General features: G+C 42.3%; 1 protein-coding gene across 2 annotated transcripts in view; it reads left to right on the plus strand.

Moving 5' to 3' along the window:
- The window catches only part of CEP112 (centrosomal protein 112), a 3,147,769-nt gene that overhangs the window by 2,744,693 nt on the left and 385,594 nt on the right, over positions 1 to 17,482 (plus strand). For both annotated transcript variants that reach the window (XR_011305153.1, XM_069655053.1), the window contains exon 26: positions 16,864 to 16,965. Coding sequence is in view for 1 of the 2 variants with exons in the window: in XM_069655053.1 (XP_069511154.1) it covers positions 16,864 to 16,965 (102 nt within the window). In the remaining variant the exon portion in view is untranslated. The remainder of the gene's footprint in view (positions 1 to 16,863; positions 16,966 to 17,482) is intronic.

A 17,482-nucleotide genomic window follows, 5' to 3' on the forward strand; every position in this document is an offset into this window, starting at 1 on the left:
TCGATATTGAACTGAGCTGTTTTTGTTTCCAAGTGGGTAAGCAAAGGGGAGTCTGATATGCTTGGAGTTCTGTGAGGCCTGTGTTATAAGGCTCGTGAGAAGACACACGTGCTGCTTGTTAATTCCTGTTGTCTTTTTAACCTTGCCTCTGCACTTGATTTATAAGCTTTGTGATGCAGATATGTAGCCTGGCAAAGCCACAGCAGCTCATTTTTATTGGGCATTACTTGTGCGGTGCTTCTCATTTTCATTGGTTTTGTAGTTCATAACATTTCCTCACCTCTATTCACTTAGGTCCTCTGGCTTAAAGGTAATCTTGGGCCATCTATGATTCCCATAAGAGCCAGCCTTCTCATTTAGAAAGGGGTTCTTTGAAGTCCATGAAGGGGATCTGCTAGTTGACACTGTCCCCTGCTGAACCTAGCCGATATAATTCTAGTTTATCTTTTTGCTCGGGTAGCATAAAGATTAGCACATGTTTTGAGAATATAGCCATCTCCCTTTTTAAGTGTCTCTTGCTTCTTAGATACACATGGCCGGGTGTTGTTACTGTCTGGGTAGAGAGTGAGAGATGTAAGGGTGGTAATGGACTTGAGAGCTTTGGCGATTCTCTGTGTACCCCCTCTAGAGCCTACATTCTGGAACAAGAGATGCCACCCATCCACCAAGGTCACTCCACTACCCTCACACTGACTAAGACATGGAAATCCGTCATACCTCTGCGGCACCCCCTAATGAGGGTTGATCTGATCTCCCATCCGAAGGGAAGGGTGCTTCATCCGAGCTTGTGCAGCCTCAAAATTCATGCTTGACTGTTGAGGGATTGGTGTACAAGGAATCTCTTTTGTTGGATGATGTCCTGGATGAGCTCCTTTCCTCCAGGAGACAAGCTACCAAGTTGAAATAAACCTGCAGGTGGTGCACGTTTTACGCCTGGTGCCACAATAAGGATATTGATCCGTTGTCCAAGATGGCTTTCATAGTGGCACCGGTAAAGGGTGCAAGGCTTCTTTTTCAGTGTTGAGAAGGACACTCAAAGGGGGCCCTTTTTTTGCATCACCACCATAATGCAATTTTTGTGTGAGGCTTAACTGACCAGTTTCCACCTTGCAACATATTTTCCCTTTGTGGGATTTTAATCTTGTTCTAAAGTTTCTCATGTCAGCGCTATTGGAGCATTTACACTTGTACCTTTTGAAGATCATCACCCTTAACTTGATTTTCCTGGTTCCAACCACTTCTACATGATGCTTGAGGATGGTCCAGGTCTTTTCTGTCAAGCTTCCTTTCCTCATGTTCTTCAAGGAGAAAGTGAATTTGAGGGTGAGGCCATCCTTCCACCACTAAAAACGTTGTCAGACTTTCTTCTTCTGGTCCTATACCCTCCACCTTATACTAAAATGGAGGAGATATTTCAGAGAGCTCTCTACTACTATGTATCTTGAATGGCAGACATCAGGAAATATGACCATATGTGTGGTAAGGTTCTCAATAAGTCACAAACAAGTCTAATGCGTTTTCAGTTTTTATGACTAAACAATTGCATTAAAAAAGCAGGTAAGTCAGGCTAGCCATCTTGCTGGGGTCCCTGTATGCCTTTCCCTCAACATTTGAGGTGGCTCCCTCCCTAGCCCAGTCTCTCTACTTCAACAGGTCATATTACATTGCTGCTTCACTATAGCCAGGGCACCCCTAATGTCTGGCCTCTTTCTATTCTATTTAGGGCATAAAGGCTGCAGCCTTATCTCTCTGAGGCTTCAGAAACTTCCTAGTTGACCAAGCGGGATAGTTTCATGGACTGGGTCCCAGGTGAACTATCGACCTTCAGCACACTGGATCAGCCAGACAGCAACTAAACCTCACTCTAATGGCCAACCAATTGTGCTAAAGGGTAAGAGAATCAGTTTAACATCTGCAGCTGAAAAAGGCAGGAATAGGTCACAAACCCACAGGTGCGAACCCCAAACCCTTCCTCTAAATAAGAAATGGTACCTGTAGTCTCCAGATGTGTGGAAGGGAGGCAGAGACAGGGGACCTACCCGAGCGGCATGGGGGTGCATTGGGTAGCAATAGGGGTAGATCTTACCTGGTCAGCACGAGGTCGTAAGAGGCTAGGGTAAAGGGTGAAAAGAAGGTATCAATGTACCCAGTCTTTGAAACAGAATCCTTAAGTAGAACAACATATCCAGGGGTTAACTAAGTCCACTGTCCAAATTCCATACACAAATTCAGGTCACAGACCAGTAGTCACGAACTCGAGATCCTTCAATACCCCAAACAGAGGGGAAATCCAAAGAACAGAGTCCATGTAGAGTTGTCATGGTCCAAAAAGCCAAATAGAAAACCAAACAGATGCAAAGACACCACTTCTGGAAGCAGTCAGCTGAGACGCGCCAGAGCTGGGAAGACTCAGTGTCTTTAGCTTCTATGGAATCCCAGTGCGAATTACGTGCATGCGCGGTGTCATGTCAGGTGACTGGACAGATGTGTGTGGTGCATAGAGTAGTGTAGAAAATGCCTCCAGAGGCCATTCATAAGGCACCCTGGCAGCTGCTTCCATGAGCCAATCTCTGTCTGAGGTATCCCTTATAGGTTGGGACTTCTTCAAGAAATGTTCATAAGGACCTTTGGCTCATGCCACTTTCAGCCTCCATAATTGCCATGCAGTCACTGTGTGTGTTTGCTCTCGGTTCCCCTCCTGGTCGAAGTATGTACTTGCCTACAAACGTTTTGGAGAGTGTTCCTTTGTTTCCTCTAGTGTTGGGCAGCTCCCTGCTGATTCCGGCACAGCTGCCATGCCACCATTTCCAGTTGCCAGTCTGTAGGCGCTGGGTCTCCCATTCGGGTCCTGAATTAGGAAGTATAGTTCATTTCCATTTGGCTAACCAGTCCATTCCTCCTTTTCTAGGACAGGTGCACTTTGCTACTTGTAGTTTTGGTGTTGCTTGGTTACATGTGACTTTAACTAATTAAATTTTAATGAAATTATAATGGGGAAAAAAATACTGATTTTTATTTCAATTTTATTCCACGTTTTGCCACATTTCTAACCCCACCTGAACCCGTACCACTCCTTTTAACCCCAAACCCCCACCCCATATCGATTTATTTTTTGATATTTTGTTCGTTATAATTTCATTAGTTATTTTAAATTCGTTAAAATCACTGCATACGATGTTGCTTCCCAGGAGCGAATAATCATCCCAGGGATCTGCGGTGTGTGGTGCTTGCTGGGTGCTGTTTTCTTTCGGGAATCATCTGAAAGGGTAGAAAAAGAGATCTGCCCAGCATAGAGGCTTATGGGCTTCAGGACAGAGACAAAGTCACCAATGTACATACCTAGCTCAATGCTACTGTGGAGCCGGGGATAAGGGTCCCACTTAACTTCCCACACTACCTCTGGGGTAGTTCTGACTCTGGCCTTGCCCTGATAGGCCACATACCCCAGGCTGAGAGGGGTCCTTTGCTCCTCTTGACAGGGTTAAACCCATGACCCTGTCACAGCTGTTTGTCGGTTTGTCTACAGCTCGGGAGTGTAGGACTGTTACCAAGAAGATTCTGTCTGAGTGGATTGTCCTTTGTGTTTCTGAATGCTATGATCTGGTGAACAAGGTGGTGCCTGGTGATCTACCAAGGGACTTGTGGCTACTCCTTTACTGAGTAGTGTACCTGTTGTGGACATCTCTCAGGCGGCTACGTGGAGTTCTCTACACACGTTCGCAAATGGTACTGCCTGCATTCTTTGTCGGGTTAGGGTGCACTCTTTATTTGAGCAGTGCTCAAAAGCCTCCTGATTTTAACATTCTTTCTGATGGTTTAGTCTACCACAGATTCCTGATCACTTTCCCAACCTACATCTCTATGGGGATAGTTCGTATAATCTTGCAGTTCTGTGATAGTTCAGCAGCTGAGTGCAAGGAAAGCTTGGTGGAACTTTGGTCATGGATCCGAGCTGACTTCATAGATACCACTCACAACTTCACATCAAGCATCATGGGAGGCAGGATGCATAACACAGCCGAAGAGGAGCCACAGTGCACCCTCTGATGGCTTTTAACATTTTCAAAGCCAGTCCGATGCCCGAGAGATATTTCTGAGATCAGGAATCCATAGGAGGAAGGACTCCTCCATCACAAAGAACATTACACAATGTAAGTAATTGATTTTCAAGCCACCCAAATAGGCTACCGTGACAGTGGCTGGAGATACGGGATATGTTATGGGCACCTAGTAGTATACTGAAGAGTTCTCTGGAATTTCCTACTTTGAGACTGCTTACAGCTATACCCCAGGGGCTTCAAAGCAAAACACTTCCTCTAAAATGTCATGGCTAGAGGTAAAATAGTAAGTTATCCTAGCCTTTAATATTTAATGGGGAAGATATTACATATCTGTACGTCAGTTCATTTTCTTTTCTTTTTAACTTCTTTCATGTACGATTTTTCTGTCGATGCCCCTGGTGTAAGTGGCTTCATTGAGTCCGCTAGGGGGACCGTTGAGAGTGCACTTTGGCACAGAACATCAGCACCTGTGACCTGTGGAGCAAAATGGTGGAGGGGAAGGTGCCACATCCGTAAACTCGGGATGCGGCCAAGGCCTGACTATACTGAATGTTCTGGAATGGGAATACCAGAGTAAGATGTGTGAGGGTCGAATGAATTTGTATTGTATCAGTAGCCTGGGAGTAGTGGACACAGCAGTGAGTACTATGTTGCAGCATAGGAGATGAGCAGGATTAAAGGGGTGCATAGCTTATTTGTTGGAAAGAAGAGTTGATGCGCTGGGTGAAGCCAACCTCAACTCAGGGCTGTTGGGCCCATGGCGACCGTTGTAGATGTTAGAGACTGAAAACCAGGTCCTCTTTCCAATCAAAATCAGCTTTTACAGGGATATACCTTGTAATACACTGAGCTTCAGCACAATGTTTCAGGTATCGGCCACTAATGACAGGATGATTGATCGGGACCACATGATCCTGTGGTGGTGCTGTAGAGTGGAGAAGCAGACTATGAGACAGATCTTAGGTCGGAGGATTTCTAGGTTTCCAGCTGTGCCGGTTTGCTGTATGCAAAGTGTGCCAAAAAAGATACATTTTCCTTGTAGATTGGCTGAGTAAGTGCTTTAGATGGCAGGTCAGTTGGGAAGATATTTGTATAGTTTGTGAGCGGCAGAGATGAATTCTCCACAAAGGAACCCGCTACCACTCCATGTTTTAAATAGGTTAGTATAACAATACCCCTACTTAAATCAACATCTAACTCCACCAGCAGGGGAAATATATATATTGTTTTTTAAAGGAGATAGAAACAAAATATGCAATAATTATCTCATCACCACACCTCTAGGACCCAGATTACCCGGCACACTTAAGTCCTGAAAAAATAGACTGTATGGATTGCATTAATACATCAAAAATCATAGTATAAATGTATTCAAAAAAATATTCATTATTAAAACATAGATTGACCCTAAAACAAAACACAGTGGATACAAACTAATACATCAAAAGTTAATCTAGAACAACCTAACACAATTCGACAGACACAAATGACAATACACTAATACATTCAACATTCTAAATGTGTCGTAAAACTGGTTCCCGACATGTTTCTGTTCTTCCAATTCCTCAAAGGGTGAACATTCTTCAGGGGAAACTCTGTAAAACCGTAGACGTCTTCAAACACCGTGTTAAGGGGGTCAATTCAAACATCACATGAATGGATGCCAATACACCTAAAATACAAAACAGGGGGGTGTCCTTAAGGTGTGGGTCGAGTGTTACAATACTAAATGTACCTTCAAACAATCCAGAAATAACTTCTGGAGTATGGAAACAAGAGACCTGGTCCACTGCACCCTCCCACAGTTCTAATAATGAACTCACAAAATGACCTTGACTTGGGAATTTCATCAATGGCGTTCCCTTAGTGGTCGCTTCGCCACATTCACCAATTCCTGGATGCATCTACTTAAGTCACAGGCGCAACGAATCGCCTCAGCATTCAAATGGAGGTACTGCAGAAACAAACACACCAACATACCAAATTCTTTATAGAGGTGATAACTTCCTCAAACCCAAGCTAGCATCACAACAAAGACAACGTATCCTGTATTACCTTAATATCAGTCTGGATACAGATGTCCAAATCAAATTTCATAGATTCCAAAAGGTAGCAGGCACCTAGCTCAATATAGCATCCAATCAACATCAAAAGAACCTGGAGACAAAAAATATATACCATTGTAGGCCTCATTCAAGATATATAACTCTTTTGAGGATCTTGAAAGGAAGGTTAAGTGGGGAAGGTGATGATAATTGCCATAGTCATTGGTTTCCAATGTAGACATTTGAGGTACACAAGAAGTTGCCCAGTTACACAAGAAGTTGCCCAGTCTTCATTTGGTGTGTGTTCAAACTCCAGACAATGAGTATAATAGTTGTTTATAATCCTCCTAAATGAAAGTATTTATTTCTATTTCTATAGCGATTTTGGCAAGTGCCACTTTAAAATGAGTGGTTTCTTGATGCTTCCAGAGTGAGAAAATTAAAGGTAGCAGTTAGTTAAGGAAGGCAGAGAAGAAGAGCATAGTCTTGAGTTTGCACCAGAAATCCAAAAATATGAGAATACCCTGGTGGCGAGTGGAAGAACATTCCGGAGAGAGGAGGCAAGGTAGGAGAAGGAATGACCCCCACTCCCTTTTCTGGTATACCAGAACCTGGGCACAGCTGGAAAGGTCTGGTCGGCAGAGCAAAGAGCGTGAAAAGGGACTTAAGGTTTTAATGTAGAGAAAGGTAACCTGGGCCTTGATTTAAAAAGGCCTGGACTATCGTGCAGAGGGTTTTAAAAATAAACCTTTGTCTGATTGGAAGCCAGTATAGCATGTCAAGCCGAGGGGAGAAGTTAACAGTCTAATGCATTCCAGAAATCACCCACGCAGCAGAATTTTGGAAAACTTGGAGGCACTTCAGCCTGCCAGCAGGAAGGAATATGTAAAGAGAGTTGGCATAGTCAGTGTACTATTGAATCAAGGCTGAAAGAGCAGAGATGCATACTGACATAGTGTGATATTGAAACATTTGACAGAAAAGACTTAGGTAAAACTAACATTAGGAAGAGGCCTGGTTAATCAATGGGGTCAGCGTGAGGTCTTCATCAAGTGTGACCTTCAGATTAGTAACAGACTGGACTGGTAAACCCCCAAGTTAGAGGGCCAAAAGAATAAAGGGGCCACATAAGACAACGATCTCAGAGTTGAGTTAGAGAGTTTTGGGGCATGCAGCAGAGATAGTATAGATGCATTGCTGAAAGTTTGATGCTGTGACACCCAGCACACCCTCAAGGTGGATAAGGAGCTGGGTTTCATCAGCGCAAGTATAAAAGGAAAATCATCGTAACGTGGGAATCAAGGCGTCTAGAGGGTAGAAATGTGCATGAAAAAGAAAGGTGAAAATGAGGAGCCCTTGACAGACTCCACTTTTGAGGGGGGGGTGAGGGGAAGAGGGGAGATGGGACAGAGAAATGGCCTGAGAAAGGTTGGAAAGAAAAGGAGGGAGCGAGGCCAGGATAGAGTTGGTAATGCCACAGATACAAAGTCAGCCGAGAAGAACTGAGTGGTTGACGACAGTGTTGAAGACCATCAACAAGTCAAGGTTGACCGGACTGACTAAACATTTACCATCAAGATATATATATATATATATATCATCCAGGGCCGCCAAAAGGGTGGATTCAGTGCCAGGTGAAAACCCACCTGAAAACGATGATGAAGGTTGGATTTCTCCACAAATGGCTGAAGTGATGATGAATTTATGAATTTTAGTAGGGGATGGGAGCAAAGAAATAGGCCAATAACTAATCTGGCTCAAAGGGCCCCAAGTAAGGGTTTTTGAGTAGAAGATGGGGAGTAGAGTTTTACAGAATGGATCAGAGCAGAGCCTGTACCAGAGATCAGCATGGAGAGAAGGGTTTAATGGAACGGATCATTGCAGAGTTTAAGAAATGTAACCAGACAGGAGTCCAGAGGAGAACCAAATTTGAATTTCATAAAACGCTCAGAAAGATCAAAGAAAAGGAAAGATGAAAAATTGAATGGGAGATGAGGCATGTGACTGCAGAAAGGATTGTAGGACTTACAGAAATAGGAGCCTGGATGGGCTTATGTGAGAGTTTTTATTTTATTTATTTATTTATTTTTGACATTTTTCTCACACCCAAACCCAAGGGAGTAAGAATGGCAAGAAAGCACATTCTTAACGGTAAGGGGTTATTTTTGGGATTGGTGGTTGAAGTGATCTTTTAACAAAAGAAACTGCACTTAACAAGAGCAATATCATCTTTATAGATCTTAGAAGCTCCAATAGATGTGCCACCAATGACATTCAACGAATTTGGTAGCAGTCTTAGAATGACTAAATTGGTAGGGAACAATTATGGTTGTGGATGACGTTGGTAAGTAGGGCTGCAGATAAGGTGGCTGAGATTGTGCACTGCCAACCACTCAAGCATGGAGTCACTGGCAGGCGGAGAAGGGGAGCCAGCTCAGACGGTGAAATCTCCCAGCATGAATGGGTAAAGCAAAGAGCTAAGAAAGGGCCCAGTCTCCATAAAGAGGGTAAGGAAGTTGATATTGTACCCAGGGATCAGTAGCCTAGGACCAAAACAAGAGTAGTAAAAGGTTTGACAGGTAGAATCTAAGCTAAATGATTGTACTGAAATGTGTTGTATGAATAGAGTATGCCTTACAATGGCAAGACCTCCTGCCACGGGTGACCATCTGCCTGGATGCTGAATATGGTAGTCATCAGGAATAGTACAGAGCCAAGTTTCAAGTGATAAAAGCCATGTGAGGATATTGATCAGATATGCAGTATAATATTTCAGTGTTGTGTTTAGGTATAGAACCTGAGTTCATAGGATAGGCCTAGCTGGAGAACAGGAGAGAGCTGATGATGGATAAGGACAGGATGGATCCGAAACTGCAGACATCAGCTAATCAAGTTGGACAGGGACAGCAATTCAATTGGCAATGAAATTGAGTATGGTGGAGGAGGCAGGGAAGGAAAGGACTAAAAAGCCATCCAATCAGAGGAAGACTAATTGTACAACATGTTAAGGAACTGGCAGCAAAAGGTGTAGGGTCTCCGCAAGTGGTGTATACATGCACCGACATGCTTGCGTGTCTGCTGTGCATGTGTGCTGTCTCAACGCAAACAGCACACCATAGGGCGCAGCAATGTGAGGTGACCTCTGAACTGCCAGCAAGGGTAAAGCAATGGAGAGCTTCTTAAATTCATCAGGAAGTGGAGCTAGGAGTAAAGTGTAATGAGGTAAGAGCTGCATGGAGCCCAAGCAAAGTAAACAAAAATAAGTGTCCAGGCAGCCACAATACACTTACATCAGGCTACAAGGGAGTAGATATAGGAAATCAAATTCAATAAAAGCATCCACGTCCGGATGCTGGATGTCCCATACCATTTTAGCACAGTTAATGATGTACATTACCTGGGTTTTGAAATGAATGAGCTAAGAACCAACCTTTCACTTCACAAATTACCCATCCATCCTTAAATTGAAGTTTTGCCCACGTTTGTATATTAGGGTACTCCTATGTGCCATCCCTTTTCCTCCTCACTTGCGGGCGGTCTTCCCTGGGTGCAGAGTCTGACGTGCCGACTGCTACCCCTTTGCTCCGTGCAGACAGAGCAGGGGCATCAGGCGGGCAGTTGCTTGTTTTTACTTGCACCCACATTTCGTTTTTATAGATTTCCAATGAATTCCCAATGAACCTGTTGAGAAAGCTCGGTCAGTTAAAGGCTTGTCTCTGGGAGCTGTGCTGAACCTGCCATGTGCAGCTCAGTCTTTCATCCTCATCCTTCCGAGATCGATACATTGGTTTGGTAATTAGAAGACCCACTATTACAGTGCCACGAAATTGTAAAACTGCCATAGCAAATGATGGCTAAAATGTCTATCCACCAGTTCTATATGTTTCCGTAAAGGGCTGTCGCTGGTTGTTCCTTTTTTGGTACTCTATTTTCTTGCACCCCTCTTTGGGCACCGTTTTATTGTTCTGTGAGTTTTACACACATCTTAACATAGGTGATTCCCGTGGCTTGCTACATTTTATGTGCTGTTTTAACCGCTTAACTGCTGGGCTATTATGCATGTCTACGCAAATAGGACGAGCATACTGGTCCTCAGCACTAGAGTGTCGTGGTCCCACTCTTGTTCCACCTTAGCACACTTCTTCTCCGCCCCTTTTTGTTGGGGAACGATTTGATGAATCCTTCTGTCTGTGCCCTTGTTTTAAGCACTCGGATTGATTGCTTCGTTGCTTCTGTCTCTGTTTCCGGAAGCAGCAGTTGCTGTGGTAACTCCACATTTTTCTTGCAGACTCAACAGAAAGCGAACCCTCCAGTAAAGCGTCGAAGTACAAAGGAGTTGGAGCATACAGCCCTTGAGCGGGTGTGTCTTTATTTCCACTCCCAGTTTTGATTTCAGAGGTTTGATCTGACCAGAGGTGGGGACGCCCTGCTTTAATGGCAAGCGCCTCGCGTTGTCTTTCCGCATCATTGTTGGCAGCTCGGATCCACGTTTCTTCCAGGCCCAGCAGCCAGAGATTAGTAACTAAACAGTATATGCACGAATTAGTCTTTTTTTGTTTTGGATGGCTAGGGTTTCTTAGCAATGGGACACTTGACCTCATTCTTTAAATGTGCTGCAAGTCACAGAGCATCCTTCAGTACCCACAGACAATTAGGATGTGTGTAAAACTCAGCAAACTAATTTGGGGCACTACTTTGTGTGTCCTGTAGGAACGGAGTGTGTGTGCTTGTAATGTGAGATGTTATGTTTGGTACCATGAGCAGTGTGTGGCGGTGATCGAGTAATGGTTGCTTTAGGAAGCATACCTGAAGAATGGTTCTGGTTTTGATGTTTAGCGTATCAGCCCAGATGTCTCTTCAAATTAAGCTTTTCAGTACGTTTCTATGGTTGTTCTTTATATACGATTTTGCATGTGATTCCCAAAGCAGATTATACTCTTAGTTTGAATTTCTGCCCTTGATTTAAATCTCATATCAACACTTTTTTAACTGATAGCGTGACATGTGTTTCTCCTCGACCACAGCTCCATCAGGGTGTTTTTCAATGATCAAAAATCTAAGTATTCAATAAAACATATAACGAAATCATATAATACACTTAATGCAACCTAAACAGGCTACCATTTCATAGTTTATATCAAGTTATTGGAAATATTTTTAACTTGACTTTCTTTAATATTAATGTTGCTTACCCTATTATTTGTAATTTAGAAAGATGTTGTGTCTTTTAGTTCTGATTTGTGTCTTCAAATGTTTTTGATGTCCAATGTCGATATTATCTGTTAAATATATCAAGCATTATTATAATTACTCTTACTCTTTGCATGATAGATATTGGGTGGTTTTACAATGATTAGAATTAATCTTCTTTAAACTACGTGTGACCTTACTTTTGTTGTTGCTTTTGGTCTTAATAAACAAGTTTATCACCTTTAACTTCATTAAAATAAGCTCATTATTCATATGACACACATGTTGTTTATCGATCAATTATATCTTACTTTGCAATGTACCTTTCAAACTTTACTTGCTTTCTATAGATTATCTGTATTGTTGCTTTGTACCTTTTATCTTTTTGAGTGAAGAAATATATAGAGTAGTTTATGCCACATTCGCCTTTCTATGGTATTGATTACAGTAGAATTAGTATTTTATTGAATATGTATTAGGCGAATATACAACAAAAATGTTTTTTACAAGCGCCACAAGGCAAAAGTAGGGAGGGTAAAACAATAATAAAAAACAGTAGATAAACAATTGCGGTCCTACTGAGCTTCGTGGTAATCGGGTCATGCAAGTGCAGAGATGAGAAGTGCAGGGGAGAAGGAAGGGAGGGGGGAGGAGGGAACCATAAATGTCCCATGGCCATGCCCAGTGGTTACTTTTTTGCCCAATGGCCTGAGGCCATTCTTAGTGGATGTTTACCCAGGTTACAGTCTTCGGCCATGTTGCAGTACACATTGGGCATGGCGTGTAGTACCGACAAAGACTCATGCATGATTGTCCATGGAAAATAGATCCCCCCCATCGATGCATTACATTTTGCATTCTGTGGTGATTCATCGATCTGAGGGAAACGAAAGGGCAATTAGCTTTGCTTCAATACTGCCAAACTTGCTCCTCACTCTCCCTTCTCATTCCTATAGGTCTGGAGGATAGCTCAAGGGCAACGTGTTTGCCTTGTGAGCAAGACAACACATAGCAATACAGGTTTGATTATGGCAGATCGGAGCACTGGAGCACATGGAACTAAAGTGATTTTGCAGGATCACAACATTTTGTCAAGTGAAGGATTTCTCTTTCAATGGATGACAATTTAGCCCATTGGCCACATGTTTCCGGTGGCAACGTTCATGCACAAGATTCCTTAGCTTTTTAAATAGTTCTAGGCAGAGACTGGAATGAATAAATATTAAATTACCACAAGAAGTAGCCTGACATGCTCCAGATAGGTTCTGTCGTACTATCTCGGGTGTCACTGGAGCAAAAGCTTACCTGACGTACGTGTGTGTAAAATAGAGCGAGAGATGCATAATTCCCCCTCACCTACTTTCCTTTGTACACGCTGCAGATGCCACTCTAGGTACTTGCGACATAAATTTGCCAACTTAATATTTTCTTAACACCTGTGCAGCCCCTTAGCACCCACTGGGCCTCATCACGAGTTGGGCGGGATACTGACTAGTGCTAATAGCGCTACCGCAACTCGGTCCGCCCATATTTGCGCCACGGATCACGAGTTGCAGGGGGTGGGGGGCATCTGGTAAATCCCCATTCCCCATTGGGTCTTGGGGAGCGCTATTACATCCAGCGGTAATAGTGCCAAAAACAGCCCGAAAATTGTTATTTTTACCTCCAGCAAAAAGCTGGAGGTAAAATTGTTATTTTCCGCCCGACTTGTGATTTGGCCAGTCCTTAAATGCAGTGGTAATACTGTTACTGCCACATTTAAGGGTTCAGGCAAAACGTGTGATGAGGCAGAATGTCCTTTTCTAACTCAGTCCGGTCCCCTATTTGGTGGGTGGCTCTTGGTCATGATACTGCATGCGTGTAGTACCAGACAGTGCATCATAATGCCATCGGGGAGCAGTTCACCAAGATCTTTACCTCATTGCCCACATTTTTCTTATTTTTTATTTAATGTGTTAGTTTTTTCATAAACCTTTCACATAAAAATATCAATACCTCTTAAAATATCCAATTCATATTTCTATTTCGGATAATAAATGATTATATATTATATATATATATATATATATATATATATATATATATATAGACCAGTAGTAAAAATATTACTCTCCCTCATATTCATCAAATAACTTTTCCCCTACAAGATCATATAATACTAAAAAGGAGGTTAGAAATAATGCTCCACACTTCAGAAACTGCCCCATACTTTTTGTTAAACGGTTAATATTTATTGTGTTGCCCCTTATCGCTAAGGGGCAACACAATAAATATCAACCGCTTAACAAAAAGTGTGGCGCAGTTTCTGAAGTGTGGAGCATTATTTCTAACTGTCTTTCCAAGGGGTTGGGGTCACAAGCCCCTTTTTTGCACCACACCAACTGCGACATTTGCTAAAATAGTATTAGGAACCAGGCGCATGGAAACGCTTTCAGTTGGCACAAAATCTAACCCCAGACTTGTGGTATAATACTAAAAAGAACCTAATTAATGCAATCACCAAAGAGGTTTGTTCATCGCACATTAATCAATACCAGAACAAATCTGGCGATCTATTCAAAGGGTTATGAACACATTTAGAAAATGTCCTTAAAAATCTTCATTTCTTCATATTTTAAAATCGGGTGCTTCAAAGTTTAACGTTTAAGTCTTTAAATAGGCGACTTGTTCTAAATTACTGGTGAGTGCCTCTTCTGGGCACCTTCCTGTCCAATGAACAAAATAGATGAAACCGAAACTGGCTAAAAACAACTCTATATTAGCTAATAGGAAATGTACACAAATATTTAGGTAAAGACCCATATTTTAAAATAATTGCTGCTTATTGTTTGTAAAGTTCGTAATTCGTTTTTTGTAACTTGAAAGAAAACCAATCACATTCTCAAAGCTTTTTCTAACTCCTACCAGATACTTCACTGGTTTCCATTTACTACTTCCTATTGTAGACAATCTAATATTGCACTCATCTACACATTTTAGCAGGACTTTAGCCGATGTCTGAGGTAACATTTACTGAAAATCCCCATAGAGAAAATTCGACAGGTTTCAATATCTTATGATCAACTTTTACCAAGCAAGGGACGCTCTCAGAGACTGTATGCCTATTTCCTATCTATTGATGTCTTCTGGTAAAGAAAGGTAGATTCAAAACACTTTTCGATATGTCACCTATTCGGTCAAGCCTTTCCCAGTTGGTTATATGACACACTTCAAAATCATATGTTATGGAAGTGATCACCTTCGCTATATAGAAATAGATCAGGGGAATAACAGAACAGCGATAGATTCCTTTTGATTTTCTTCATTTTTGTCATTTGGTCTACAAGAGGTGCTCAATTCTGTTTTGTTAACCTTACTTAAACTGGAAGGCCAAATAGATAAAATGGTGTACTATCTCATGGTCTTGACCGTTAATCCACCATTGAACGTTAGAGGATTCATGTTTAAGAGTTATAATTGATGACTTAAAAATGTTAATCTGTAGATTATTTTGGGTATCCTAGCATCCCCTAGCAGTTAGGTAGTGCTGTGGACCGATTTGGGTAGAATCAAGCAGCATGATTTTGTCCGCAAAAGCCAACCACCCTATATGAAGGTGACCTACTTTTGGAGAAAAGAAAATGCACTTTTTCAAGAATTGCTTAGTCTTTGCTATCTTAAGGCCTTTTGTATCTTTCTGGTGACAGAGATTTCTAAGTTCAAATGGAAATGCCCCCATATGTCCTCTGGGACTCTTGTGGCAGATCAAAGAAAATATACCATAAAAGAAAATATCTTGTGACAGATGTCTCTGTCCAAGCAGCTACATGACAAAGCATTTCGCTAACCGTGGCCTCAGTTGATGTTGGTAATTTCTGCCTCCTTGTTCGAGCTTGACTACCCTTCCATCCAACTGTCAATCAGTGGGCAATGGGATGATCAAGAGTGCATTCTTCACCTCAGTCTCGTGATACAGAGAGCCTTCAGTCTCACCCTTCTTACTTTCTCCATTCCATTCAAGAACGATCCTGGCGGTTAGCACCACCACAATGAATTACCTCATCAGGAGGCGTGATGTAGTTTCTCTCCTCTGCACAGGGGCGAGGTTGATTATCTTCTAGGCACTCAGGAAAAGGGGTGTTCATTTCTTAGTACATCTGGAATGAAAAGGGAACATCCTAACTGACAAAACAACATCCCACAAGACACAGTTGCAAAAGAAGGCGACAGAAGGAAAAATCCGATGTGGTGGTCAGCGTTAAACATATCTGCTTGCCTCCATCCATAAGTACAGTGTCCCCTGATTTAGCTTAATGATTGTTCCTTAAGAGACTCTGTGGGGCATTTCAGTCTTGTCTCTGCATTTTCACCTGCTCTTCTGCCCCTTCTCATCTTGGAGCACTTGCGAGCTTAAAGAGCGACCATGATCCTAGTGACTTCAGACTGGCCGGGAAGGACATGGTATACAGATCATCTTGACCTGTTTGTTTGTAGTCCTTAGTGGTACACAGGCACGTCAGGCCATCAGTGCCTTCACCCCAGTCCAGTCAGTGTGAACCTTCTTGTCTGGCAATTGAGAGTCTGAGCTGCCAGTTTTGGGGTCTATCAGAATATTGATACAATGTAAGGTAATCCGATTTATTCTCAGCACATCAGCACATGGGTAAGTAGACCGCAGAATGTGTCCTCCTCTTGCCATTCTCTCCACCGCCCTATTGTCCTTCCTTCAAATCCTCACATAGCCCTCTTCATTCTATGGTTAAACATTCCAACATGGAATATTATGTGAACTCAACTATATAAATATTTTAATGCAGTAGACTCTGCATAACTTTGGAACATGGAATATTATGCAAATTCAACTATGTACGTGTTTCAGTGCAGTAGACTCTGCATAGGTTTGGAACATGGAATATTATGAAAATTCAACTATGTATATGTTGCAGTGCAATAGACTCAAATACATAAAATATACAATAAATGATATACAGTGCAATGCAACTAAGATGGTCCTTGCCACATCCCTTCCATTGGTAATGGCACCGTTACAAAGCTAGCTGAAGCCGTGCTACGCATGCAGGCTCGAACTGGCCCCTAGGGCAATGCCCGAAGTTAGTATGAGCCATATTTTTTGGCCAGAAATGTCAATTTTTTTGGCCAGCTTCAAAGGTTATGAGTTTTAACCGTTGTTACTAAGCAACAATGCTTATTGCAGCTATGCAATTGTAATGCCTGTTATTGTAATGCTTAATGTACCTATGCTTTCAAACGTATTATTGCAAAATAGTTTAGGCACTGTCTCGGGCAGCATTGTAATGCGCGATTGGGGGCCACTCTTAATGCCTGAAACGATTTTATGCCCCAGTCCGGCCCTGTGTGAATGCACTTTCATTCATTTGTTCACTCATCCCACCCCTTATGACGGACTGATATTAGTGTTACAAAAAACACATCAATAGCTATGGAATAATGTACTTTTTTGCTTCAGGCTAACTATTGTAAAACAAAGTATTTGTATATTTTCTCTTTACAATTAAGTTTTAAATATCACTCGCAAGATCCTGATGTTAGCTATTGTTTCATTTCAGGTGAACAGTATTCGACACGAGTGTGAAATGAAAGTGAAAGGGCTCATGCCGATGTGTTTGAGACAAGAACTGGAAGACACTATTGCGTCTTTAAAATCTCAGGTAAGCCAGAGAATCGCGTGCGCCGGCCTCAATGAAGAGGGGCAGCCTTCATTGTATTGCACAGAAGCTGAATTCATGCCAGCAGACCAGGTGTCAAACGTATTTCTGTTATTCAAAGATCGCTCCCAAATTCAATTCTCGGGATGTGTTGGCTCCATAAATTGTGCGATGGCGCGAACCTGAACCTTGTTTGTTCAAGATGGCTGCTGCCAGCACATCACTATTGGCCGTCCAGCCTCAAGAGGGGACGGACCGGCAGACGACTTGGGCATGGGTCTGCCAGTTGAGAAGGAGACCTCAACTCGGGCCGTGGGGGATTTGCTTTGCATATATTATAGTCCAGTTTCTTATTAATAAACTACAATGACCATTTAATCACTCTCGAACAAAAGTCTGGTTTGAATATAGCTAAAATAACTCTGACAATGGTGCTTAATGGCTGCATGACACTAGGAAAGATACTGTATTTGTGTATCCATAACTGTATTCCTGTGTCACAACCTTAAACTTGAGACCA

Source organism: Ambystoma mexicanum, chromosome 3q (assembly GCF_040938575.1).
Source record: "Ambystoma mexicanum isolate Mex_15411 chromosome 3q, UKY_AmexF1_1, whole genome shotgun sequence".
Classification (NCBI taxonomy): Eukaryota; Metazoa; Chordata; class Amphibia; order Caudata; family Ambystomatidae; genus Ambystoma; species Ambystoma mexicanum.